This window comes from Eschrichtius robustus, chromosome X, assembly GCF_028021215.1.
Source record: "Eschrichtius robustus isolate mEscRob2 chromosome X, mEscRob2.pri, whole genome shotgun sequence".
Taxonomy (NCBI): domain Eukaryota; kingdom Metazoa; phylum Chordata; class Mammalia; order Artiodactyla; family Eschrichtiidae; genus Eschrichtius; species Eschrichtius robustus.
The window spans coordinates 14,344,223-14,370,774 of NC_090845.1; the positions used below are offsets into that span (position 1 = coordinate 14,344,223).

The following is a 26,552-nucleotide window of genomic DNA, read 5'->3' on the forward strand; positions in this document are numbered from 1 at the left end:
TAAGAAGGAGTTGCCAAACTTTTCCTGTCAGTCAGTCAGTCAGGTAGAATAAGTATTTTAGGATTAGTGTGGTTGTCAAACAACCTTTAAAAAATCAATGTAGAGAATTCCCTGGCTGGCCAGTGGTTAGGACTCTACGCTTTCACTGCCTGGTCAGGGAATGTGCAGTGCAACTGACTGACTGACTCAATCAATAAAATTCTTAAAAAAATTTATTTAAAAAAATCAATGCGAAAACCATCCCTAGCTGGCAGGCCTCACAGGAGAGGTCGAGGGCCAAGCTGCAGGCCAGTTTGTCCCCTCTGCTCACCTGCCACACAAGCTTCTGTTCTTTCTTGGGGAGAAATCTCGTGTTTGTTTAAAGCCGCCCAAGTTAAGGCAGAAATAGCATATGGGTCAAATGACATGTAAGTTAGGTAGTTCTAGATTCACCAATCAAGCACAAAATACAGACACCTAACTAACTTCTCCCCACGTCTGCATAGGATACCATCACGTACCTTGGAAAGAAATTCAGGAAGTTCTCAGCATGTATACCCTGACAGCCTCCTCATAAAAAAGGGACATACATAGATACATCCGTACACACACACACCCCCGCTAACCCAGGTTCTAAAAGAGTAAAACAAAGTTTATTTTAAAACTTTATTTCTGCAAAGCCAATCAAGAAGTGTTGGAGGGAAAAAGTGTAAAAGTTATTCTTGCATATTTAGGAACAGCAAGCACTTAGTTTGAGAAAACAAGGACTTAAAATAGTTGAATCAAAGGCAGTAAGTACCCTGCTACTGTATTTTAAAACAATGGCTGATGATCTTTCTTAAGCAACATTCCTTTCTTCCCTAAAAGCTACAATATGATACAGTACGCAATAGCTCACCTGAAAGTGCTAGGATCAGAAGGTAAAGAACGCCATATGCCACCCCCACTTAGACTTCCTACTATACAATGCCATTTGGGCGCTTGATAAATCAAGCATTTGTGTAGCATTACATTCAATAGAAATGTTTCTTGTACTTTGGGTTTAAGATCCTTGCCCCTCCAGTTCCGATGTTGTGACATCTGACTCTTCATCATTGTAAATATTTTCAGCCTGGAGATAACAACCAAATAAAATCAGAGGTAAAACTCCCCACAGATTTTACAGGACTATCTAAAAACAGCATTCACTAGTTCTATCCAGATTTTAGCTGTCACTGGTCAGCGTGATTTAGTGCTGGAAATTGAATGTGGACACATTTTAGAGTAAACTTAAGTTTCCTTTTTGTTTTACCCTCAAAGACTAATAAATTTCATGAGGAAAAGGCAGGCCAGTGTTCTCAAACATTATTTGCCAGCACGTAACTCCACACATACACCTAGCTGCCCGTGCACTACTCCTGATTTCAGTTATCCATAAAAGGTGTTTTCCGAAAGCATTTCAGACACTTCGACGGAGCGATAGCCCTGAAGTGCTTAGTGCGCATCACCACAGAACTCAGTATCTCAGTGTGAACACACTGACGTTTCCTCCCGTATCCTTCATGCCTACGACACATCAGACACTCGACGTGGAGCAGTGATGCCAAGAGCCCAGCTGATAAAGGGCGTAACGATCATGAAAATCGGAGCAGGTTGCTATGTCTACGTCAACATGTGCACAGATTTCTCCCAACCCAACAGGTGCATATTGAACTAAAGACTGCTGTTAAAATGGAAAAAGGTCTCTTAAGACTTTCTATAAATATTTGATATAATATGTACCTAAATTTTGATATATGTCTATTACATTATATCATTCGTAAAATCTCTCCAAGATAGTCACTGAGGAAAAATAAATACTTTAGCTCACCATTTGCCATATCTGCATGATGTTATCCTCAGACACCGAGCAAATGACCCAAGGCTCATTGGGGTTCCAACTAAAATCTGATATCTTGGCAGTGTGTCCTCCATGAATAAACTGTTAATAAGAAGAAAAAAAGCCTTCGTTTCATATCTCATGTTAGAAGTTTTTAGAGCATCAGTCTTGTAACGGGTCACTGAACTGCAGTTTGGAGGGAGGGTGGTACAGGCTTAGTAAGCCAGCCCTCCACCACTCTTGATTCTGCCAACTTCCAAACCCTCCAAAAAGGTGATAGGATAGTACAACGAACGCCTGGATAACCTTCACCTAGGTTCCCCAAATACTACTTTGTTAACACACCACCTGCTGAGCCACCACAAAGTTGCAGACAGCACACCTAACCCCTAAATACTTCAGCCTGCATCACCGAAAACAAAGGACATTTTCCTTCATGACCACAGTGCCGTTTCCATAGCTAATATAATTAACACTAAAATTCTGCCTCATTAGCAAATATATAGTTAGATACAAATATTCAAGGTAATACATTTCCAGGATGTCTTATGTTACATACTCTTTCCTAAAACTGGCCCGCCTGGAGTCTCCTGGTTCTTCTGTGGCCCCCTTGAAGGATCCCTCCTTCTCCCCCTTACTAATGGAAAGGCATATTTCTCAGCCATCCTTCAATCTCTCCAAGGCACACTGCCCCAAGGCTGGGGAAAAAAAAGAATTCTCGGGACTCCAGAAAGTCCCCCATAAGGGCTAAACCGAGGTGCTTGCTAAGAAATGCTGAAGCGGGCAGTCTTACTTCCTGCACTGGGCCTTATTAATCTTAGAATTAAGATTCGGAAGAAACAATTCTTGGGACTTCCTTGGCAGTCCAGTGGTTAAGACTCCGTGCTTCCACTGTAGGGGGTGCAGGTTCGATCCCTGGTCAGGGAACTAAGATCCCACATGCCAGGCAGCGCGGCCAAAAAAAAAAAAAAAAAAGAGGACTTCCCTGGTGGCACAGTGGTTACGAATCCGCCTGCCAATGCAGGGGACACAGGTTCGAGCCCTGGCCTGGGAAGATCCCACATGCCGCGGAGCAACTAAACCCGTGCGCCACAACTACTGATCCTGTGCTCTAGAGCCCGTGCTCTGCAACAAGAGAAGCCCGCACATCGTAACAAAGAGTAGCCCCTGCTCACTGCAACTAGAGAAAAAGCCTGCGCACAGCAACCAAGACCCAGTGTAGCTAAAAAAATTAAAAAAAAGAAGAAACAATTTTCACATGGACAATATGAATACTTCGTTATGAACTGGTAAGTCACCCTTCCTGACAAAGTCAGATTTGACTCTAGTTTGACAATGAGGTCTATCTCCACCAATTAGGTTATATGCAATGTTAACTATTTTACCTAGTAATTTAGTTTAAAAATTAAGATGGGATAAACAGCTTTTAAAAATAGTCGTAAAGGGGACATAAGTGAAAATACTTTCAGACCACAGGCTTGGAATATATACAGGAGTCATTAAATCAAGACATTGTTATATTTAAATTCTTGTTAGTATCCAGTTTACTACACTTAAATGTCCCTTGATTTCAGACTCTCATGAAAAAAGAAGCAAAATACTAGTGGATTTTGTCAAGGCCCATGAAACTGTCACAGAGACATTATATACAAATACACTGTCCTCTCCCTGCAATATCAAAAAATAGCAGGAAACCTTGAAAACATTATACACTAAGTGCAAGAATCAGTCACAAAAGACCACATACTGTATGATTCCTCTCATACGAAACGTCTAGAACAGGCAAATCTAGAGAGACAGAAAGTAGATTAGTGGTAGCCAGGGGCTCACAAAAGAAGACTGGGAAGTGATGGTTAAAGGGTACAATTTCTTTTTGAGGTGACAAAAATATTCTGAAATTGACTTGTGGTGATGGTTGTGCAACTCTATGAACATACTAAAAATCACTGAAGTGTATACTTCAGTGAACTGTATGATCTGTAAAATATCTCAGTAAGTGTTAACAACGTAAAAAAAAGAAAAAAGTAAAAATGGTTGGTAGCAACACCTTAGCTTAAAAAAGACTTAAAAAATTTACGAGGCCCTGCATCACAAAACAGACTTCTCGGATGAAGACACGCAATACAGAATACAGCATTTAGATGCTGTCATGTGTCTATGGTAGCACTTCACTGAGAAATACTATAAGCAGCAGCAGTATTAACACTGAACATGCTAGTGTATCTTTGCCACAGGCCAGCACTGTCAGGCATGGTAACACACAGGACAAGGAGTAAGGGGGTCTTGGATGTCCATACTATGTGGGATCTAGTGAACATCTGTGTGCAGGGCTCATCCTCAGTGGCCTTCTTTACCTTTTAAAAGCGGTGGGCAAAGCCCAAGCATTCCAAAAATTAGTACTGGCCTAAGAGCTAAATATACGTTACAGAGGAACGAGTGATTATCTGCCAAATGACTGGTGGAGACAAATGTTGAATTCAGAGTGAGGACAAAGAACCATTACCAAGTCTGGCAATGATTCACAGAAAAGTGACCTGAAGTGTACAATGAAGGACTCAGAGTCAGGAAGGATGAGGACAGATACCACCATGCAAACCTTCAAAGGGCCAAGGAGATGCCAAGATAATTTAATTAGGAATGGGAGGAAGATGGTGGGCACTGTTGGCATCAACAAGATCGAGGAAGCATTCTTTTTTCTGGGCAGGGAACTTCATCAGGTCATTAAGTTTTTCCATACTGTTAAAAAGTGTTAAGTATTGCTAACTGAATATCAATGCCCCTCACCCCCAAACCCTCAGAAACATCATAATTGAGAGAATCAGTGAGAAATTATTATACACTATTTTCCAGGAGCCTAAATTATTCTTAGTGAAACACTGGTAAAACCTACTGGGCTCTATTTACTATTTTCAATAAATGTCAAAACTCTATCACAATAACCTCCAAGGCCTCCAATTTGAAATCATCTTCAAGAGCTAGAATTCGAAGTTCTTGACTCATTTTCCAGATACATGAAACAATGACAAACAGTCCAATCTGCATATGACATTTCATCTTGCATTAAGAAAAGCCAATATATACCAGGAGCTCTGGAGGCCCATCTTCTGCATCTTCTGCTGATTGTTCTTCTCCAATTTTGCTATTGAGAAAGAACATAATGCCTTCATTACTGAAATTCTTCTAGCATCAATGTTTGCAAAGCCAGCATCAGCCCAGAAATCCCATCCTAAAACACACACTCTAAAAGCAACTTATTTCTCTAGTGTTATCGGTTAGAGTTTTTGTATTAATTATTTGGTGGGATGGTGGGGTGTTTACTTTCTGGAAATGGTAATAAGAGCCGTTCATAGCTGAAGCTGAAGAATAGAAATTATTGTTAATAAATATTAACTTAAAATTCATTCAATATTTTAACTGAGGTGTTTCCTGCATTAGGATTAAAAGGTGAAAAGAATATAAAATATCTACAGAAGAACTGATGCCCAGTCCCTACACTTCACTCTTAAAGCCTTTTTCATCCCAGGAGTGAAATACAATTACACATCAGTACTGCAGATGTGTCTAAAGATATGACAACAAAACAACTTTAACTATGGAATGTATAAGCCAAGGAAAGGTTAAGTTTTAATTTTTTCTTATCTTAAAAACTTCAATTTGTAGAATTTGCTGCCAGCAGTTCCAACAGTGAAATCACTCGTTACACACCAATCATCAGCCCTGATACCTAGGTACACAGGGGGACTTTGCTAGTAATAGCTGCTAAAGAAATATATATATATACAGCCAAAATACACAACTTTCCATGTGCTAGACTTTTTCTTTCCAATAAAGCTAATCAAACAAACCAAACACATGGGACTGCTAGACAATTATGTTTCTCCTCCCACTGTCAGGAGTACAATCGCTAACATCGACCATTTTAATCCATGATTTTATCTAATGTATTCTTTTAATAGCAAGCAAGACACGAATTAACTTTAAGAAGAAATTATACAATGCCTGCAAATTTATTTACAGCACCCCTAAGGACAATCCAGTTCCCAGGACATCAGACTTTCAAACCTTGCTGCACCAATTCATACAACACTATAGTTTTTGTTTAAGGTTTCTAATTTTACTACTAAAATTGTTTTCAAGTAAAAAAAAAAAATCACTCAAATGTCTGTTTTCAAGATTCTCTACATTTTCAAGCATCTATCACAGCCAGAGTTGGTTCCATAAGAACACAGAACATTAGATGTTTAGCAGTCTTACAACACAAGCATTTTATTCTGCAGTGTCTCTATTCCATACACTGAAAACTGGGTCTACTGTCTCTGTAAGTAAGGCAGCCTTGACTAAAAACTTAGGCCACTTCAAAGCAATACAGGTAGGAAAGAAGTTATTTTCAGGAATTTAATGATTTAAATTTGAGATAAGGACATCTTACAGAGATGTATGTAACGGAACATTATTAATGGCTCTAAAGGCTCAAAAAAAGCAAAGGAGTCTGAAATTCTTGCAATAGCAACTCTGCAGTCAAGGAACTTTAAGAATTGGGAGCAACTCTTTACACAATGAGCGCCCAGAAGAACTTAAGATCTCTGACAGCACGGGCTGTGCTTATCCTGTTCCCAAGTTTACCCCAGCAGTTACACAACCCGCAGCGGGAGCTCATACCTGCGAAAAGAACCAATGAAAGCACAGAAGAGCAAATGGTAAAAAAAACTGAGAAAGACTAGTCCTGCAGGTGTACGTGCGACCCAAGGAGACATGAACAGCTAATGTCTTTACCCCCTTCTACAGCAGAAGTGTTTTCAATGCCATCATTTAGACGTTCAAACACACATGCACCCCCGCCCCCTGACTTCAGTCCTAATTATCAATAGACAAACAAAACCCACATTTGCATAAATTTACTTTACAGTGCATTTGCTGATTCACTTCTATTTTAGGGAACAAAGACTCTTCAGGAAGGTACTTAAAATTAATATTAGACTTATTAAACTGGGGTTAGCAAGCTGCTCTTCTAGTTTGTGAATTACTACATAATCTGCCAGATTAGCATATTTATGCAATTTCTTGTCACCAGATACCAAGTTACCTTAAATCCCACACGTTCAGGCGGCGATCAGTACCACTTGAAGCCAGAATAGTTTCGTTATGTGGAGACCAGTGGACCTAGCAATACATTTTTGAAAATGTAAAGAATCATCCGTTCCTAGGTTTGTGGATATTGTTCTAATCCTTGACATTTTCCCATTTCGTGTTCTATACCCTCTCCTTGGCCTACAAGCCCTCACCCTCTTTGTCCTGTCCCTTCAGGTTCTCTTAAATGGACCATCTCCTCAGCTTGCCCCCAGGAAGGTCATACTCCCCAACACAGGGGAACTCAGCTAGGGGTCCAAATAAACTTATTCAGCCCCAAAACCGTCCCAGAAGCTTTTAACATTTTCAATGAAGTGTATTTTAGCCTATGCAAATCTCTACTTTAAACCACATACAAGATATTTTTCACTAGAGGACCCACCATGCTGATATACCTTAAGGGAAGAATCCTTGGATTTCACTTTTTAAAATTTTATTTACTTATTTTATTGATTGATTGCCGTGCCACACGGCTTGCGTGATCTCAGTTCCCCGACCAGGGACTGAACCCAGGCCGTAGTAGTGACAGTGCCGAATCCTAACCACTAGACCACCAGGGAACTCCCTTCACTTTTTAAACTGATCCTATTTTGCAAGGTTTTTTCCTTCTACTTCTGAACTAATAGTTTCTAAAAAGCTCCAAGTTATTTCTCACTAGTTAACTTACACAGGAGAAGAGGAGCTTTCAAAAATAAAAAACAGGGACTCCCCTGGCAGTCCAGTGGTTAGGACTCTGCGCTTTCACTGCCGAGGGCGTGGGTTCAATCCCTGGTCGGGGAACTAAGATCCTGCAAGTCACGAGGTGTGGACAAAAAAAAAAAAAAAAAAAAAACAACAAAAAACAATGCCCACTGCCCATGATATAAAAGAAAAAAAATTTTTTGATTTCCCTCTACCGAAACGTTACTAAAACCTGACAGAGACATCAGAAAACTGTCACATACCTGGAAAATTTCATCTTTATGAGATTCGAAGGTATGGAGTTTCAATTTTAAATTACGCAGATCCCATAAAGCTACAGTCTGAAGAAAAATAAATGAAAAGGAATTCATTTCTGCACTTTACATAAGAATTTTAAAATATTGCAGTAACAAGACCACCGGGTTTGTTAACACCAAGTATGCAAAAACTTAAAAACCTTATCCGCAGAGCCAGTTGCGAGAATGAACTCGCTGTAGGGATTGAACGACAGGCAATTGACCTCGGCGGTGTGCGCATCAACCAGGTGGCTCGGCTTGGAGGTGGTGTTGGACCTGGTGTCCCATCTAAAACACAAAGGTACGAGGCACACAGCACACGAGCAGGCCGCTCAACCCGACCCAGCCTCTCTCCCCAACGGTCGGCGCCCGCGCCAGCACCCCTCCACGCCACTGTTCTCTCGCTAACGTGCCCCTTCAGGGGCAGCAACCACGCAGAGCTGGACTTCCAACCACTAAGTGATATGTGCTAAACCTGCGCAAAACAAACCAGGGCTATTTCTGCTTTCTTGTTCCTTAGGTTCCTGTCTGGATTACCAGCTATTTCAAGCATACACAAAATACTACATAAAGAAAAATGTAACAATTTGATACCTACAACCTAGCCTTGTCAAATTTCCATGTTTTGCTTTGTTTGCCTCAGATATTAGTTTATGAGATAAAAAGCATTCCAGGCAGTTGAATGCAGCCCCGTGGCCATGCCTTGACACAATCACTCTCTCCCTCAACTTCAATGCAAACCACCCTGATCCCAATTTTGATACATACCACTGCCCTAAGCATGTTTCTTTGTGTGTACATACCTGTTTTCCTTTCTTTTTCTAAATAAAAAGTTGTGTTCAATCATACAGCACAGTAACTTTTATGTAAAAAGGCCATACCTACTTGCAGTTTATTATGTCAATTATACCTCACTAAAGCTATTTTTTTTTTTTGAAGGCCAAGACGTAATTAAAAAAAAAAAAGAAATCAAACCACAGGACACCACAATCACTGATGGTCATTCAGGACACCCATATAATGAGACCCCACAGAATTTTCCACCTTACATCATAAGTTTCTGATCATCAGCAACAGATCCAAACAATGACTCATGCAGCAGGTGCCAGGCCACATCCTCTACAACAGCCGAGTGGCCAGTAAAAATCGCTTTAGCATCCACAATTTTGCCTTCCTTTGGTCCTGCATTAATATCCCACAGACAGACAGTCTGAAGAAGGAACAAAACAAGTTATAAGATACTGAATTTAAATGCTAACACCTTATTTAAAACACCTTTATTAAAAACAAAACTACTTAACTATATAAAAGTTACAAATAAACACGAGGAGGAAATATAAACAAAAGTGAAGCTTCATAAACAGAAGAGTGTATCGGTACAGCTTCCACAATCTGAGATGCAGAGGGCAAGGAAGGTACAGTGTAATGGGGACAGGAAGACAGCATGGTGGCAGGCAAGAAATTCAAGTTAGAGTTTCCACCTACATACATTCAGTCAAGTATCTAAAATTCACCCAGATTACACAACACAACACTGAGAGCCTGGTGTTCGGTATCTACTGAACAGAAATGCACATCTTAAAACTTAACGCTGGGTTGGGAGACTGGGAATTAAAACTAAAATATGCCTCTTAAAAAGCAAAAGCCTTTGGACAAGTCTCACTTCATGGCAGAAACCACTACACACATCAGGAAGTGCAAAAGGTGAATGACCTAGGAACCCCTACGAGGCTACTGGAAGACGCCACAGGGCCTGCCCAGACCTCAAAGATCACAGATCAGCAGGCTCTGGGAGTTGAGTCTCTTCTTAACATCTCATCATAAAAATAGTTGAGAAAAGTCTTAAGTTTCTATGAAAAAATACTGCAAGCTATAGTGCAATGATTCTTATCTCAGTGGTTTAAAACAAGAGGTAATTCCATTAAGCTATATTCGACCTAATTCCACTGACACTAGTATCAGCTTCATCTCTTTATAAATCACTTTTTTTACTTGAAAGGGTTTCTGTTACATAATACACATGGCCCTTAGTCTCTGTTGATACTTACACACTCGGATGCACAATTTACATGCAAGGAAGAGATGGAACGTGTGGAACTCTTGCCATCACCTGCTCCTCACCTCAGAAGGATCCTGGGAACATTAGCAAGATGCCTGGCATATGTGGAGCCCTTGGGAAACGTCAGCTATTAATTATGACTAGCAACTCCCAGCCTGGTGTCTTCAAAAAGTACTAGCAGTTAAGTTCCTGAGTATAGCCCATCCTCCCTGTTGGGAGGATGTTCACTTTGAGGGAAACAAAGGAAAGCTTCCTTCCAGAGAACTGAGGTAGACCCTTGCTTCCCAGCCTCCCTTGGAGCATGGTTGCAAGAACATGACATGGGCTCAATCATCTGACCAGGTCTTCGAATTGTGAACAGCAACAAAGGAGAATCTGTTCTGATGATTGGGGGGTGGGGGTGTTACATCCACTTTCCAAGGGTGGCAAGAGTGACATCCTCACTGGCCTAATTTGGGTCAACGACCCGGCCTCTCCTCTTTTCCAGGCCATTTTCTAGCCGCCACAGCACTTCTGTGACGTACCCTACCCAAAGCCCTTCCAATCAATTCCTTTTCTGTTTTAAATCAGCCAGCACCATCTTTGCAGCCACCAAGGAAAATAGTTATGGAAGTTCTCAAAAGAGTAAAAATGGAACTACCACATGATCCAGCAATCCCACTTGGGTATTTATGCAAAGAAAACAAAAACACTAACTCGAAAAGATATATGCACCCCCATGTTCACTGTGGCATTATTTACAATAGCCAAGACAAGGAAACAACCTAAGTATCCATCAATGCATGAATGGATAAAGATGTGCTATATATACACAATGGAATACTACTCAGCCATAAAAAAGAGGAAACCTTGTCATCTGTGACAACATGAACTTTGAGGGCAGTATGCTAAGCGAAATAAGTTAGAGAAAGACAAATACCACGTGATCTCTCTTATATATGGAAACTTAAAAACGACGACAACAAAAAACAAGCTCATAGACACAAAGAACAGATTGGTGGTTGCCAGGGGTGGAGTGGGAGAAATAGGTGAAGGGGGTATACATTTATTTTTTAAAAACAAATTAAAAGAGATATTTTTTTAAAAGATCACTCAGAAAATGCACCTGAAGAATATCCTTAAAAACAAAAAATAAAAATAGTAAAAAATTTAAACTTACAAAAAGGTAGAGAAAAATTATAGAAAACAAAACAAAACCATCAGCCAGAGTTGGTTTTGGTTGCTTGTAACTAAACAATCTTGACTGGGCCAATTGCCTACTTTCAATATTTCAAAAAGCTGAACAGAAATTGCAATTAACAGACAGACATATAAAGAAGGTCTGCGATGTGACAGGCCCTGTTCTAGGTATGGGGATATACTAAGGAAGAAGGCAAGGAACCTTCTCTCACAAAGCTGACATAAAACGCTAACTGTGGCCAAGTTACATGAGCTTTCAAAAGCTCCAGAAGTCTACTCTCGGCTTGTACTTGGAGTCATACCAGACACTTTAGGCTTACAGCATGGGAACCATGAAAGAAAATATGGGGCTGTTAGTGGCAAGAATGCTACAAACGTTGATCTATAAAAAATTAACAAGATCACTTTGCATTTGCGTGGTACTCTTCATTGTTAATTAAAACACTTTATATTAAAAGATGCCAAGGCAACTCAACAGGGAAAGACTGGCTGGGAAAGCTAGACAGCCACACGCAGAGAATGAAGTTGGACCCCTACACCTCACACCATATCAAAATGGATCAAAGACCTAAATATAAGAGCTAAAACTGTAAAATTCTTAGAAAAAACATAGGTGTAAATTTTTGTGATGCTGGATTATGTAATGGTTTCTTAGATATGATATCAAAAGCAAAAGTGACATAAAATATATAAACTGAACTCAAAATTTAAAACTTCTGGGCTTCAGAGGAAATCATCAAAAAAGTGAAAAGACAACCCAAAGAATGGGAGAAATTTTTTAAAAATCATATATCTGATAAAGGACTTGAATCTAGAATATATAAAGCACTCTTACAACTCAACAATGAAAAACAAAATTAAAATGGACAAAGGATTTCAATACAAATTTTTGATGGTACAGAAATGGTCAGTAAGCACATGAAAAGATGCTCAACATCATTAGTACATATAAGTCAAAACCACAATGAAATACCACTTCACACCCACTAGAATGGCTATAATAAAGACAGACCATAACAAGTGTTGGTGAGGACATGGAGAAACTGGAACCCTCGTGCATTGTTGGTAGGAATGTGAAGTGGTGCAGCTGCTTTGGAAAACAGTTTGGCAGTTCTTCAAACAGCTAAACATAAAGTTACCACATGACTCAGTAATTCAACTCCTAGGTGACTACCCAAGAGAAATGAAAACATATCTACACAAAAACCTGTACAAAAATGTTCACAGTAGCAATACTCAAAGTAGCCCCAAGGGGAAACAACCCAAATGTCTACCAACTGATAAATGAATAAATTGTGGTGTATCTATATAATGGAGAATTGTTCAGCCATAAAAAGGGATGAAGTACCGACATTGCTTTCACATGGATGAACCTTGAAAACATTAATGCTAAATAAAAGCAGCCAGACAGAAAGAGCCGCATACTATATGATTCCATTTATATGAAATATCAAGAAAGGACAAATCTACAGATTGAAAGTAAACTAGTGGTTGCCAGGAGCTGGGGGAAGGAAGGAGTGAGGAGCGACTGTTGAATGGGTATGGAGTTACTTTTTGTGACACTTGATGAAAACGTTTTAGAATTAGATAGTAGTAATGGTTTCACAACTTTGTAAATATACTAAAACCCACAGAATTGTACACTTAAAAAACAGTATAAAAAAAACCAAAAAACAAAAAACTAAACTAAAATGTAATTTATATTCATCAGGCCTCACAAACACTTTAAAGAGTCTCCATTACAGAGGTCCACTTTTAAATAATGGGACACCTTTTGCCCACTTTCCTTCCACTCTAAGGCTGCTTCAAAAGAGCTTTGTGGAATTCTAGGGCTCCAAAACGGCAGTGTGATAACCATTTCTCTAAATCCTGTGGAAATGTTATCACAACAATCAGTATTATCTTAGAAAACCTTTCATCTATTAGTCTCCTTCAGTGCAGAGCTGTCCGTGACACAGTCTTTAACTCTCAGTGCATGAGTAGATTAGGAAGAATAGGTTTCTCACATGGTCGTCAGATGCACTTAAGAGATGTCCACTCAAATTAGAATTCCAAGAAAGACCATAGCCTTCCTTTTGGTGGCCTCTTAACCTAAGATCAGGATTACATTCTCCACTTGGGTCTAAAAAAAAAAAAAAAAAACAAAAAAAAAAGGAAGAAAGAAAGAAAAGAAAAGAAAAAAAAAAGAAAAAGAAATACATTAACTACTAAGTGATTATCTGTTTATCAGAATTGGTAAGAGCAAATTCTCACTCCTGAGTGAGCCATAACATTTATCATAATGCCTGGAAAAGCACCACACACAAACAAGGACTTGGTTTCACCCACGACCACCCTGAAAAGCTGTTCTCTGTGCTTCATTTCAAATACTCAATGCAAACCAGGCCTCATGACCATAAAATGACTTGTTCCTTTGCAAAACCTAGTACTAAGCTCTAACACAAAATACTGAAAACTATACCAGCCCACAAATTTACATGGTGACAACCCACCCCAGCTCCAAGTCAAGTTTTAAAAACATTTTTGTGAGGAAATAGTTAACACAGCAGGTCTGGCTGCTCAGTCCTTGCATGTCTCCAAGGTAGCCTGCAACCATGACTGACCTAGCCAGCCCCTGGGAATGTGACCCTCACAAAATTCTTCATGTCGCCGTCTGATGAAGCTGTGTACGCCCAGAGCGGTGGGGCATGCTGTGGCAGCTTGTCGAGACCTGTAGGATTGTTGAGCAAGATTCATGATGCATCTGGCTTCACTGCTGGGGTCCTGAGTTTCCCTTACCATGGCTGGTCACAGAGCAGAATGTACCTGTGTGACCAGACCTCCTTAAAATCCCCAGACACTGAGACTCAAATGGGCTTCCCTGGGCAGAGATATTTATGCCCCTGTGGTATGTGGCCCCAGAGGAGAAGGATTCACAAGTCTATGCCTGACCTCTCTGGACTCTGCCTGATGTGTATCTTTCTCCTCCTGTTTTTGCTCTGTATCCTTTGCTATAATAAACCTTAGCCAGTTTTTATTCCCGTTTTTTGCTCTATATCCTTTGCTCTAATAAACTTTAGCCAGGAATATAATAACCTGCTGTGAGGTCCTTCTGTTAAATCACTGAACTTGAGCATGGTTTTGGGACCCCTGAAACAATTTCTAAACCTTTAAAAATTAGAGTATACTAGTTTGAATGACGTCAAAGCAATTATCATTTTGAATCAAGAAGAAGGGTCAAGCAATGGTCTGACTTTATTACTACATACCTGGTTTAGCAGGGTGCTTTGTATAGTCAAAAACCAGCACGTCAGAAGACGGCGTTTTTGTAGCAATGATGTGAGGATTCTGCGGCATGTAACGAGCACGGTTTACTTCTCCTTCGTGGTTAATTTTAATTTCACATTCAATTTTTCCTGTTACAGAACCAAAGCCACCAAATTCTAATGTGAGAAGAAAGAAATAAACACATACACTTACGATTAAAATTCACAAGTCACTCAGTTTAATCAACCTGAGATTTTAATCTGACAGAATACAACACAAATTGACAACAGAGAGGGAGAGAGGGCGCGCGAGCACACAAAAATATAGGCTCGCTTGCCACTTGGAATTAATTTATTCTCCAAGCCCATGTAAATTGGAAAATATTGATACCTATTTTATACAGTTCAGTTCCACCTTGGACTTAAAACATTTAAAAATCGGCTTCTTTCAGTAGTGAAGATGATGTAATTATTCACGAAAATTCAAATAACCACACAATTAACACACCTCAGCCTTTTAGTTCAAATACAACTCATTTGGAAGTGCTGAAATTAGAACTGTATTCTAGGTTTCGTTAAGGCAGGTTCACCCTCAGGAGTATGAACACTCCTTGAGTGTGAAGTCAAAAACATCCTCATGTCGGAAATCCAACTAGCACCCACCCAATCCCAAGACAGACAGACAGACAGACACACACACACACACACACACACACGTACGCCAGTTCCATCAGAATCCTTGAACATATTCAATCCAGTTGAACATGTCGGTTCAACTGCTAGTGGAGTGCCAAAGCTAAAATGAGTGGGCTAACCTCTCTATCTGGGGTAGGAATATGACTACAATATTACATAGTTATTAAAAAGGCCTTGGAAAAGTGAGAAAGCCACATAAAAAGTATAACTTCGGAGCAGCAGCAAGGTGATAGCAGAAAGAATATAAGGAGAGAACATCTAAGCAGATAACAGCAAACAAGAACATTTTCTTTTTTGTGCTCATAGATAAAAACCTGAATTAGTTGCTGACTTAAAAATTCGGAGGCTTCACGTTATAACTGTTATTTCTTCCTGACTCTTCTCCTTTGCACTTTCCTTTTTAGCTCACCCTGTGTCTCAGGTCAAGTAACACTAACTCAAATGCCTAATGAAACAACGCAGGTAACAACGAAAACAGACTGGCTGGGGCCTGGCGAAAACACACGGAAAGCAGTAAGCCATTTCTCAGTTTCAGCCAGGTCTCGCTATGTGGGAATGCTTAAGCAACACTAGCTCCCGTGCCTTACTATCAGAATTTAGTCATTCTTGGGAATTCCCTGGCGGTCCAGTGGTTAGGACGCAGTGGTTTCTCTTCGGGGCCTGGGTTTGATCCTTGGTTGGGGAACTAAGATCCCGCAAGCCACGCGGCCAGGGTGGGGGGACGGGGGGAAGAATTTAGCCATTCTTCTCTATGGCAAACACTGCTTACTATTTCTGAGGCTCAAAGGCATATCCCATTTCACACAACCCCTCTCACACAACCATACGCAATCACCCATTTCCCTCTTAGCACTTCCCCTTCCCATCGTGGCAATGGAAGAAAATGCCTCAGCCTTTCTAAGGCACCCCTCCTGATCCTATCGCCTGCCACCTCCAGAGACCCTGCCGCTTTTATATTTTCAATCTCCCACCACCGTGGACCCCAAGGATTCTTTCTCACCCTTCTGCTACAAAGATACTCAAGTTTCCAAATTCCTTTAGCGAAAACAAACTCAACAGCTCTCCTTTCATAAAAACTGGGCTTCCAGGTAAGATTTGCTGTGTACACAGGGCTTTGTTTTCTCCAACTCAAAAAGAAAAGCTTGAAAACTCACTATCTTAATGACAATAGTATCCATTAAAAATACCATAACTGAAAATTTAAAAAGGTGTTAACTGTGAATTATTTAGTCACTTGTTAGAATGTAATTCACTGGACAAGTTACTAATAATGATATCTCCATGTATTATGCACAAAGACTAATTCTTAAGCTGAAAGTCCAATTAAGTACATAGTTTAGGACTAACGGCCATTAAAATTTTTCTGATTACAACAATATTTACAGAAATAATACATAAGGTTGTAGGGTAATGGACTATGAATTGTGGAAGTGGTAAACTGAGTAAATCATTTTGGAAAAAGGTTTATATTATTTTAGGTTGACAATGAATATACCACACAACTCAGCAATTCCACTCCACTACATAAATTCTCCCACGTGTACGAGGAGATGGGACAAGGATGTTCACTGAAGCATTGCTCGTAACAGCAAAACACCCACATAGATACAACCCAACTGCCCGTTGATAGAAGAATAAATTCAGGTTTAAGCATAATGGAATACTATACAGTTGTTAAAAGAATGACCTAGACATTTACATAGTATACACAGACAAAACTGAATGAAAAAAGCAAACTGCAAAACAACATTACGTATGTTTACTAGTGTATGAATAATAAAAATACAAATAGTTGAAAATGGCACACTAATTTCAGGACAGTGATGAATTCTGGAGAAGAAAGCAAGGAGGAATGGAGTAGGGGTGGCAGGACCTTAGCTAAAAAGTAGAATTTTATTTTCAATAAGAAAGCTCTATTCAACCATTTGGGGCTGTGGGGAAAGCACTAACCCAGCAGGTCTGGTTGCTTAGCCCTCACAGCTCTGACGGACACTGGGCCCATGACTGACCCTTGACCAACTCCTGGGAACATGGACCTCAGAATGTTCTCGATGTCACTGATGGGTTGATTTTGTGGTGTACACGTGAAGCAAGGGACCATGCTGTACCAGTTTGTCAGGGTTGCTTTGCACAACTATCAAGATTGATGATACACACCTGATTTCATTACAGGGGTCCCGAGTTTCAGCTGTCATGGCTGGCTGCCAATATGATGGGCCTACAAAACCAACCCCCATGAAAGACAGACCCTGACCCTCGAATGGGTTTCCCTGAGCAGAGATAGTCCACACGTGTCCCTGTCGTTTGCTGCCAGAGGGAAAGCACATCCTGTGTGGCCCTGGATGAGACTTGTGCTGGACCTCTGTAGATTCCCTGATGCATATCTTTTTCCTGCTGCTTTTGTTCTGTATTTTTCATTGTAACAAACTTTAGCCATGAGCATAATCTGCTGAGTCTTGTGAGTCCTCCTAGCAAAATCACCAAACTTGGGTGGTTGTGGAATACCAAAGCGGGGGAATGTATGTTTGGATTGGGGGATGGGAGTCAACAGCTTCCATAAAAAACCCACTATTAACGTTTGGTGTAAATGCCTCCTGACTTTTTCTATGCCTACACCAACACATATTCTTACTGTTACCAAAATAGTTACTATAATCACACATACCAGTTACTCACTTTATCTTGGAAACCTTTCCATACCAGTGCATAGATTTATCTCCCTGTCTGTGTGTAAAATTCAAACTTAGCTCATTCTTAGTAATTGCTGCACAGTATTTCAAACATACCATAATGTGTTTGACCAATTTCCTATGAACTAACATCTGGGTTGCTAGGTTGAGCCTAATTTTTCAATCTTGCAAATAATGCTACTGTAAAATCCTTGTGCACATGTGGGTGAGTAGTTCTGTAGGATAAAGTCCTAGAAGTTAAACAGCTGGGCCAAAAGATATTAGTACAACGTTTTAATAACATATAATTAGAGGCCTATTCCTTTAGACACCAAGGCTGGAATATATGGTATACCTACCACCCTTCTCACTGTCACAGTGGGAAGCATCAAACTGTGCATCATCATTCGGAATATGGACTCGAGCAACCACGAGATGATTCTGCTCATCAGATGTGTGAGTCCCCAGCACTAGCCAATGAAGGGCATAATCCTTTCCTTCTGGTCTGTTTAGGAAAGAAAGAAAGTCATACTAATCCTTTAAGAAATCAGTTGCTAACAAATCCAGTCCATCACCCATCCCCATGTTCATAAATCATGACTTCTTGCCTAAAAAAATCTTCAATTTTAATACACTAGTTGTTTCTGGTTTCCGAGTAAGAGGCAACAAAGTAGAATGGAAAAAATAAAGTGCTGAGTCAGAAAAACTGGGTTTAAATCCTGACTCAAACTAAAATTAGTTATATGCAATTCCTTAAATCACAACTTACCTGTGGGCCTCAGTTTCTTCACCTAAACAACAGGTTATGAGTGAAAATGGCACGATGTGAAAACCCCTTGTTTATATTTATGGTGCTTAAAGTTTATAAAATAGGCATTCTCATTTTTACGGGAGAGGGGAGGTGGGTCTTTGTTACCCCATTCTATGGAAACTCACTTTGTGGCTGAAGAAATCACTGATGCCTCTTGGCACCCTGGTCCAAGAAATGATTTTGCATCTGCATCTATTAACAATGCTTAAGCAATGACTCTGCATCTGTATCTATTAACAATGCTTTACCATTTGTACTGTCTAGAAGAGCAATTTTCACCTGTGTTCCATGGTCCCATCTCAGTAAGGAAGGCTGAGAAGTAAGGCTCTGGGCCCCAGCATCAGACAGCCTAGACTATTTATCTGCTTCTAAATTCCAGTTGCACAAAGGATTCAGTGGTTTAGAAAAAAGGTTTGTGGGTTACTTCTAGGCATGTAATTTATTAATAACTGGGCTTCCCTGGGAGTGCAGTGGTTAAGAATCTGACTGCCAATGCAGGGGACATGGGTTCGAGCCCTGGCCCGGGAAGATCCCACATGCCGCGGAGCAACTAAGCCCGGGCGCCACAACTACTGAGCCTGTGCTCTAGAGCACGCAAGCCACAACTACTGAGCCCACGTGCCACAACTACTGAAGCCCGCGCGCCTAGACCCTGTGCTCCACAACGAGAAGCCACCGCAATGAGAAGCCCACGCACCGCAACAAAGAGCAGCCCCCGTTCACCACAACTAGAGAAAGCCCACGTGCAGCAACGAAGACCCAACGCAGCCAAAAGTGAATAAATTTGTTTTTAAAAAATCTATTAATAACTAAAAAATACAAGATGAAATTTTACCAATATTTGGCTTAGGGTAAAAAACAGCAATAAATACACAAAAACTCCAAGAACAGGATAAGGCAGCCATGGCTAAGCAACAGCAGTTTATTTGAAAAAAGACATGGGTCTGAGTCGACGTACATTCAGTGACCAAGAATACGATGTGGCTATCAAAAAAGGTAATTAATTTCATCTTAGATGAACTTATACAGGGAAGAAGGCAAAACACATGAGCATTCACTTATTTTTTTTTCACTCACTTATTTTTAACTGGAAAAACCACACTTAGAAAATTAGGCTCTAGCAATGTACTTTAGGAGGATTTAGACAAAATGAAACCTTTACAAGGAATAGTGGCTTAAAATGAAAGGGAACCTAAACGTATCTCCCGAGAACCGTTTGAAAAGAAATAGGAATACTTGAGAGAAAGGAGGCAGCACAGAGCAATGTTAGGACTGACATAAAAGGAAGAAAGTGACTTCTTTTTAATGGCATTAAGCAGAAAAAAGTAAGACCAACAGGTAAAGTTACAGGTTAAACAGGTCAATTCATCATACGACCTTGCTAAGGAGCAGGACCACAAGATGGACTAGAGGATCTGGAAAGCTCCTTTTGACTCTAAAATTCAATTATTCTGGTTTCCCCTGACCTGATCATCACATAAGGATTTTTCTTTTTACTACAAATTCTTTCATCTCCATCATTAAAATACAAGCCTATTTTCCTGAGCCAATCAATATCTATTTTCCTCCAATACTGGATGCACCTAAGGCTGCAGAAGCACTCATTATAAAAGACCTTGTGCATTTTCAGTGCCAGAATCCTTTGACCACTTTAACTCTACTGCTAAGACATTCACCCAACAATCACAGATTATCACAAGGTTATTCTCAGTAGCACTGCCTGAAGCAGTGAAAGACTGAAAACAAATATCCATCAATAAGGAACTGGTGACATAAATTATAGTATATCCATAAATGGAATTTTATGGAGCCCTTAAAACAAAAGAACATATATCTAAGTATGCTGATAGAAAAAAGTCTCCAATATAAACTTCTAATTAAAAAGTCAAGTGAATTGGGAATTCCCTGGTAGTCCAGTGGTTAGGACTCCATGCTTCCACTGCAGGGGGCATGGTCAGGGAACTAAGATGCAAAGTCAAGTCAACAACTTCCTACCGGAAAAAAAGATGGAGGGACATAGCATGTACTTCTTCATGCCGGCAGGATGGATAAGAAATCGCAAACAAGGACTGCCTCCGCTCTGGGTAAGGGAACTAGGAGAATAGAGGATGTGGAAGGGGGACTTATGCAGTTTTGTATCATCTGAGTTTGAATGTATACACAGGTTTTTAGGTAGAGAGTAAGTCTTAACATGTTTAAGAAATTATCCAATTAAGAGATATGAAATAATGATCTACCAGTTTTGAAAAATAATTTCTTAGAGATACCTAAATAAAAAATTTAAAGAGCTAAATCAATTATATGGATGATCACCTAAGTGAATTTAAGGACAACAGCTTAGAAAGTGCAAGTAATCATTCGGAAGCATGTTGTATGTAGGCAGAAGGCCAGCCTGATGAGGCTGAGTAGAGCCTAGCTCTCAAAGAGCCAGGCTGTAAGAGTAGCCAACATTTTTACTGTCCTACATAGTGACCCTACGTAGTGACGAAACAGAATCACTGTCCCTTCATACCCCAAACAGAACCCTGCAAAGCACCAGACAGCCATCCTCAACACCCAAGAATGCAGGCTGGCTGGCATTTTCTTGCATTCCCAGAGCCACTGCACGTCCCACAACCAGATCCCACTTCTTTGCACGCAAAGAACACCATGGAATACATAATTTAGTTAAAGTATTTTCTGTTAAGTTCCTCAGTGTTAATGTAAAAGTAATATCTGGGGGGCTTCCCTGGTGGCACAGTGGTTAAGAATCCGCCTGCCAATACAGGGGACATGGGTTCGAGCCCTGGTCTGGGAAGATCCCACATGCCGTGGAGCAACTAAGCCCGTGCACCACAAGTACTGAGCCTGCGCTCTAGAGCCTGTGAGCCACAACTACTGAAGCCCACGTGCCTAGAGCCCGTGCTCCGCAACAAGAGAAGCCACCGCAATGAGAAGCCCGCACACTGCAAAGAAGAGTAGCCCCTGCTCGCCGCAACTAGACAAAGCCCGCGCACAGCAACAAAGACCCAAAGCAGCCAAAAATAAAAATAAATAAATAAATAAATAAATAAAAAGTAATATCTGGGCTGAGAACACGCAGATCTATAATTTTAAAATCTTTACGCAAAACATGTTATAGGTAACATTTTAAAAAAGACGTCAGTATATTACTCAGCCATAAAAAGAAATGAAATTGAATTATCTGTAGTGAGGTGGATGGACCTAGAGTCTGTCATACAGAGTGAAGTAAGTCAGAAAGAGAAAAACAAATACCGTACGCTAACACATATATATGGAATCTCAAAAAAAAAAAAAAAGTCATGAAGAACCTAGGGGCAGGACGGGAATAAAGACGCAGACCTACTAGAGAATGGACTTAGGGACATGGGGAGGGGGAAGGGTAAGCTGGGACAAAGTGAGAGAGTGGCATGGACATATATACACTACCAAATGTAAAATAGATAGCTAGTGGGAAGCAGCCGCCTAGCACAGGGAGATCAGCTTGGTGCTTTGTGACCACCTAGAGGGGTGGGATAGGGAGGGTGGGAGGAAGGAGACGCAACAGGGAGGAGACATGGGGATATATGTATAGGTACAGCTGATTCACTTTGTTATACAGCAGAAACTAACACACCATTGTAAAGCAATTACACTCCAATAAAGATGTTAAAATAAATAAATAAATAAATAAAAATAAAAAGACTTCAGTAAACAGCATTCATTGAAATACAAATGGAAAAAGAGAGATATTCCACCCTAACAAATGATTTCTGAATAGGAAAGGGTGGGAGAATTACCATCAGTCACCATTTACTGTGTACTCACTCTGCGCCAGCACTTCAACATGCATGATCTTATTTACTTCCTCAAGTGTAGGCTGTCAGAACCATCGGCACCTCCATTTACGGACCAGACTACTCCAGGATACAGACTGACCAACCTGCCCTAATTCACAAAGCTAAGAGGCAAGGGGCAGAATTCAAACTCATGTCTCTAACCTTAAAGCCTCGGCTCTTTTCTACGGTTAGAGTAGGTCAAAAAGATCCAAGCGAATGTAAATCATTTGCTTAACAGGAAGACACAAAGAATCAAATGCACATGATGCTCTAAACCAGAACCTCAATACCCTTAAGCATTTGACGGTCAAAGTTATAAATGTCAAGGATTAGAAATCTCCACTATTTAGTTCTTGGCTCTTCTTCCCACATCTGCATATTTACATTGAGATTTTTGGGAGGCCCAGTGGAAGTCCCTAACTGTATGGAAGTCAATGTTCACATATGGATAATCTGGCCATATGAAGAGTTTTATATGAAGGTAATTTACTCTTATTTTTAAAAGCTGTTGAAAAATCCCCATTCTAGATTAGAGTTTGATTAATCCTCATTAAGTTATATGCTCACAATACTCAAAATTTAATACACTTTTAAAGTACAAGGCCACGTGCACCGCAACGAAGAGTAGTCCCCACTTGCCACAACTAGAGAAAAGCCCGCGCACAGCAACGAAGACCCAACGCAGCCAAAAATAAATAAATAAATAAATTTATATTAAAAAAAATAAAGTACAAGGCCAAGTTCCTACTAGGAAAAGTGCAACTGTATGAGAAAGATAACCTAGTGCAGAGGTTGCCTCAACTCTGGGGCCACCTGGTTTGGGTTTGAAAGCCTGCTCCGCCACTTACCAGCTGTGTGATCTGGGGCATGTTACGTCATATCTCAGCCCCAGTTTCCACATGATTAAAAAAAAAGAATGATAAAAAGTAATTATTGTACTGTGCATTAAACCAAATAATAGGACATAAAGCTCTTCAGATGCGCCAGGCCCTATTCTAAGTGCTCAATAAATGTCAGCAATTACTACCAGAGAAATTTTACAAAGAGGTGCAAAGAACACTCTTATAAAGACCAACAGCAGCCTCAAAGTGTATCCCATACTATAAGCCAACAACACCACCTTTTCATTGGTGAACTGCTGCTAAATTCTCTTCACCTTTGCCAATTAAAACGTATTCATCTTGGGGGCTGGTTACAAGGGTGTATTCACTTTGTAAAAATTCATCAAGCCACACGCTTATGATTTGTGCACTTTTCTGTACACATGCTATTTTCCCATAAAGTTATAAAGAAATCCATTAGTCTGGGGCCCAAAGAAATGCTGATCTATATTTAAGTCCAAGAAATGTCAAACATATCCAGTGCATCCTACATATATCCTTAATCTCACAACAGATTCTTTGTCCCCTTTTAACGCCACATTTATACGTCAGAAACCACCCCATAAATCACTTAAGTCTTGAAAATAACAATCACCTGCCACATCACGCAAGGTCTAAATTGATTACCTGCTTATGTTCTATGTATAAAACGCCAAAAAAAAACTAGGAAATTCAAGTCAATAGTTAAATTTATGCGAAATAAAAGTTGCCAGAAACCCTTACTTAGTCACTTCAGGAAGCCACTGAACGGTAAGACTCGGCCACTGAAGAGCATGGGTCATAACCAGGTCATATAGAAACGGTGTATTCTTCTTCCAGATTTTATATTCTTCATTGATGACACGCTCCTCCACAGTATCTTCAAACACTGAAATTTGGAGAAAGCCCACACGATTAAGTGGCTGAGAGGGATCGGAGTCAGAATCTCCACTGGAGGTCACCTCGAGACGGCCACACCTAATCTCCTCTTTCTCTTTACCTCTAATTTGGACACGAACAACCAACTGCTCTTCCAGAACGTGGAGAGAATATTAACACCAGGAAGCTTATTTTTTGCACGTTAAGATCAATACCGCCTGCGTATACAAAATTGGGTAATTACACAGACATCGCAATTGTTTTGCAGGTTACAGCTGTTCGCACCTGTTCCAAGATGACGACCCGTATGTAGAGGACCTCCCCGACCCACCCGGCGAGACGAATCCACGTGTAGCAGAAACCCATCAGTCCGCTCCCTCCATCCCCCACCAGGAGAGGCCTCTGATCCCACGAAGCCCGCGTCGGCAGCCATAAGCCAGCGGATTCCAGAATCCCCCGGACAAGGGCCGCGACCCCGAGGCGATCGACGCGCGCGCGTGTTAGGAGGCGCCGTGCCCGCTTTCCGGCGGCAGAGGCCGCCTCCGCCCGGGGGCCTAGGGAGCGCCGCCGCCGGAGGGGGGTGGCGGGAGGGGAGGGTGGCGGGAAGGGGGCCCAACCCGCGGCCCCACGCCCGGCTCCGGAAGTGCTCGGAGCCCTCCGCGCCGCAGCCCTGTCCCGCGTAGGCCCCTCGAGGCGCGCGCTGAGCCTCGCGCCCGGCCCCGCCCCCTGCTCCTCACGCCAATTCGCGCCTTTCGCCGGCGCGTGCCGCGGCCTCGCACGCCCGCCGCCCCCCGCCGCCCGGCGCGCGCCGCCCCGCAGGGCCTCTTACTCTCTTTACTCGCCATCTTGCGTCGGCTGTTCGCCCCTCGCCGCCTCCTCGGACTCCCCTTGCTAGCCAAGAGCAGCCCAACCGCAGGCGCTCCTGCCTTTCCCAGGCACGTCACACACTTCTAGCTCTCGAAGCCTGAGCTCCGTCTTACAGCCTGGGTGCTCCCCAGACGCTGCGTCCTTCTCTCTTGCCTCCTCCCCGCTTACGGATACCGAGGTCTGAGGCGCTCTTCTCTCTCTCTCCAAACTTGGAACGAGACTTTTCAACCCGCGCCTCCCAGCCCGCCCAGGCAGCTGAGCGCAGGCGCATCCGCCCTGGGAAAAGTGAGAGGCGGTGGCGAGGCGGGCCTGGGAGCCGACGGCTTCGTCGCCTCGACCAATGACGTGCGGCACGCAGGTTTCACGCGGCGTTCGGAGGCGGGCTTCTGAAGGTGGGCGGGGCGTTCCGCGGCAGGAAGTTGGCGAGGCGCAGGCGCGAGGACTCGCCCGGCGCTCCCAGGGCCGGCCGCGGGGGCGGATGGGGGCGCGCGGGGGTGGGGCGAAAGGAGGCGCGGCTTGCAAGCTGCGTGGGGGCTGCGAGCCCCGGGGCGGCGAGCCCTGAGGCCGCGGGGCGTGGCTGCTTGCAGCGGCCGTGGCCGTGGCGGTGGGGGCGGGGGACTGGGAGGCTGCCGCCGCTTAGCCAAGCAAAATCTCAGAGCGAGAAAGGAAAATGGTTTCTAGTCTCGAGAGACTACTGTGCCCTCAAAGTCTCCCTGACAGTCGCGGGCATGCAATTCTCTGCACCCGAAAGTTCTCCCTCCAGCCGACTGGCCTTTTCTGGGGCCTGGTCGAGCCGAGGTGGGGTTTGTCGGAGGCAAAGGGGGCCTTTTGCAGAGGCCGCGGGCGTTTTGTGACTGCAGAAGCCGCCGGGCCTCCCTAGTAGGGTAAACCTGCGGCCTGTGCAGGCACAGGCCGCAAACGCTCCGAAGCTGATTTGAATTACATTTTTGTTTGTTCACAAATTTGAGTCCTTCAAATGATATTTGAGGCCTCGTACTGCGGGGGATTTTGTCCCTGCACTGGCGTTCTGGTCTCTGTCCTAGTCCCGGGCCCTGCTGAGTCATACTTGTCACCTGCGGGGGTCCCAGTGTGGCCCCACCCCAAGCTGGCGAAGCTGGAAAGAACTGGGCAGAGCTGACCTGGCGCCGGCTCTCCGGAGGCTTGCTCTGCCCTGGAACTTGGTAGCCCCTGAGGAGTGCTCGGGGGTGAGGAGAAAGCAGGCTGCAAGGCCAAAAGGGAATGAAAATGAGGGCCAGGAGCAGAGGGGACGGGCTGGGGGGAGGTGGCCGAGGTGTCTAGTGCAAAGGGAGCCTCAGTCTACATCCAGACTCCGAGAGGCTCCCGCTGCAAAAGCACCCCCGCGCCGGGACACTTGCTGCCGTGATGCTTTCCAAGCACCTTCTTGCAAGTGACGATGGTGATTCTGAAACGAAATCGTGCGGTTGCTGCTCTGATGCCCACTTTTATGATCGGGAAACAAACCCAGGCATTACTCTAGTGCGTGGCAGAACCACTCGTATTACCTTAT

At 42.3% G+C, this 26,552-nt stretch overlaps 1 protein-coding gene across 3 annotated transcripts; it reads right to left on the reverse strand.

The window, feature by feature from the left end:
* Positions 1 to 631: 631 nt before the first annotated feature.
* RBBP7 (RB binding protein 7, chromatin remodeling factor) lies at positions 632 to 25,302 on the reverse strand. 3 transcript variants are annotated; one of them, XM_068532960.1, is made up of 12 exons: positions 24,987 to 25,302; positions 24,023 to 24,167; positions 18,149 to 18,294; positions 14,428 to 14,574; positions 13,186 to 13,301; positions 8,991 to 9,151; positions 8,103 to 8,229; positions 7,909 to 7,986; positions 6,921 to 6,997; positions 4,919 to 4,976; positions 1,829 to 1,939; positions 632 to 1,090 (listed from the first exon to the last, which is right to left on the reverse strand). In XM_068532960.1, the coding sequence occupies exons 1-12, from the start codon at positions 25,000 to 25,002 to the stop codon at positions 1,022 to 1,024; spliced, it is 1,251 nt and encodes a 416-aa protein (XP_068389061.1). In that variant the 5' UTR covers positions 25,003 to 25,302; the 3' UTR covers positions 632 to 1,021. The 3 variants fall into 3 exon arrangements, with proteins under 3 accessions (XP_068389061.1, XP_068389060.1, XP_068389062.1); XM_068532959.1 differs by having other exon boundaries at positions 14,428 to 14,601; positions 24,987 to 25,301; XM_068532961.1 differs by lacking the exon at positions 24,987 to 25,302 and adding an exon at positions 24,443 to 24,605 and having other exon boundaries at positions 14,428 to 14,601.
* Positions 25,303 to 26,552: the final 1,250 nt, after the last annotated feature.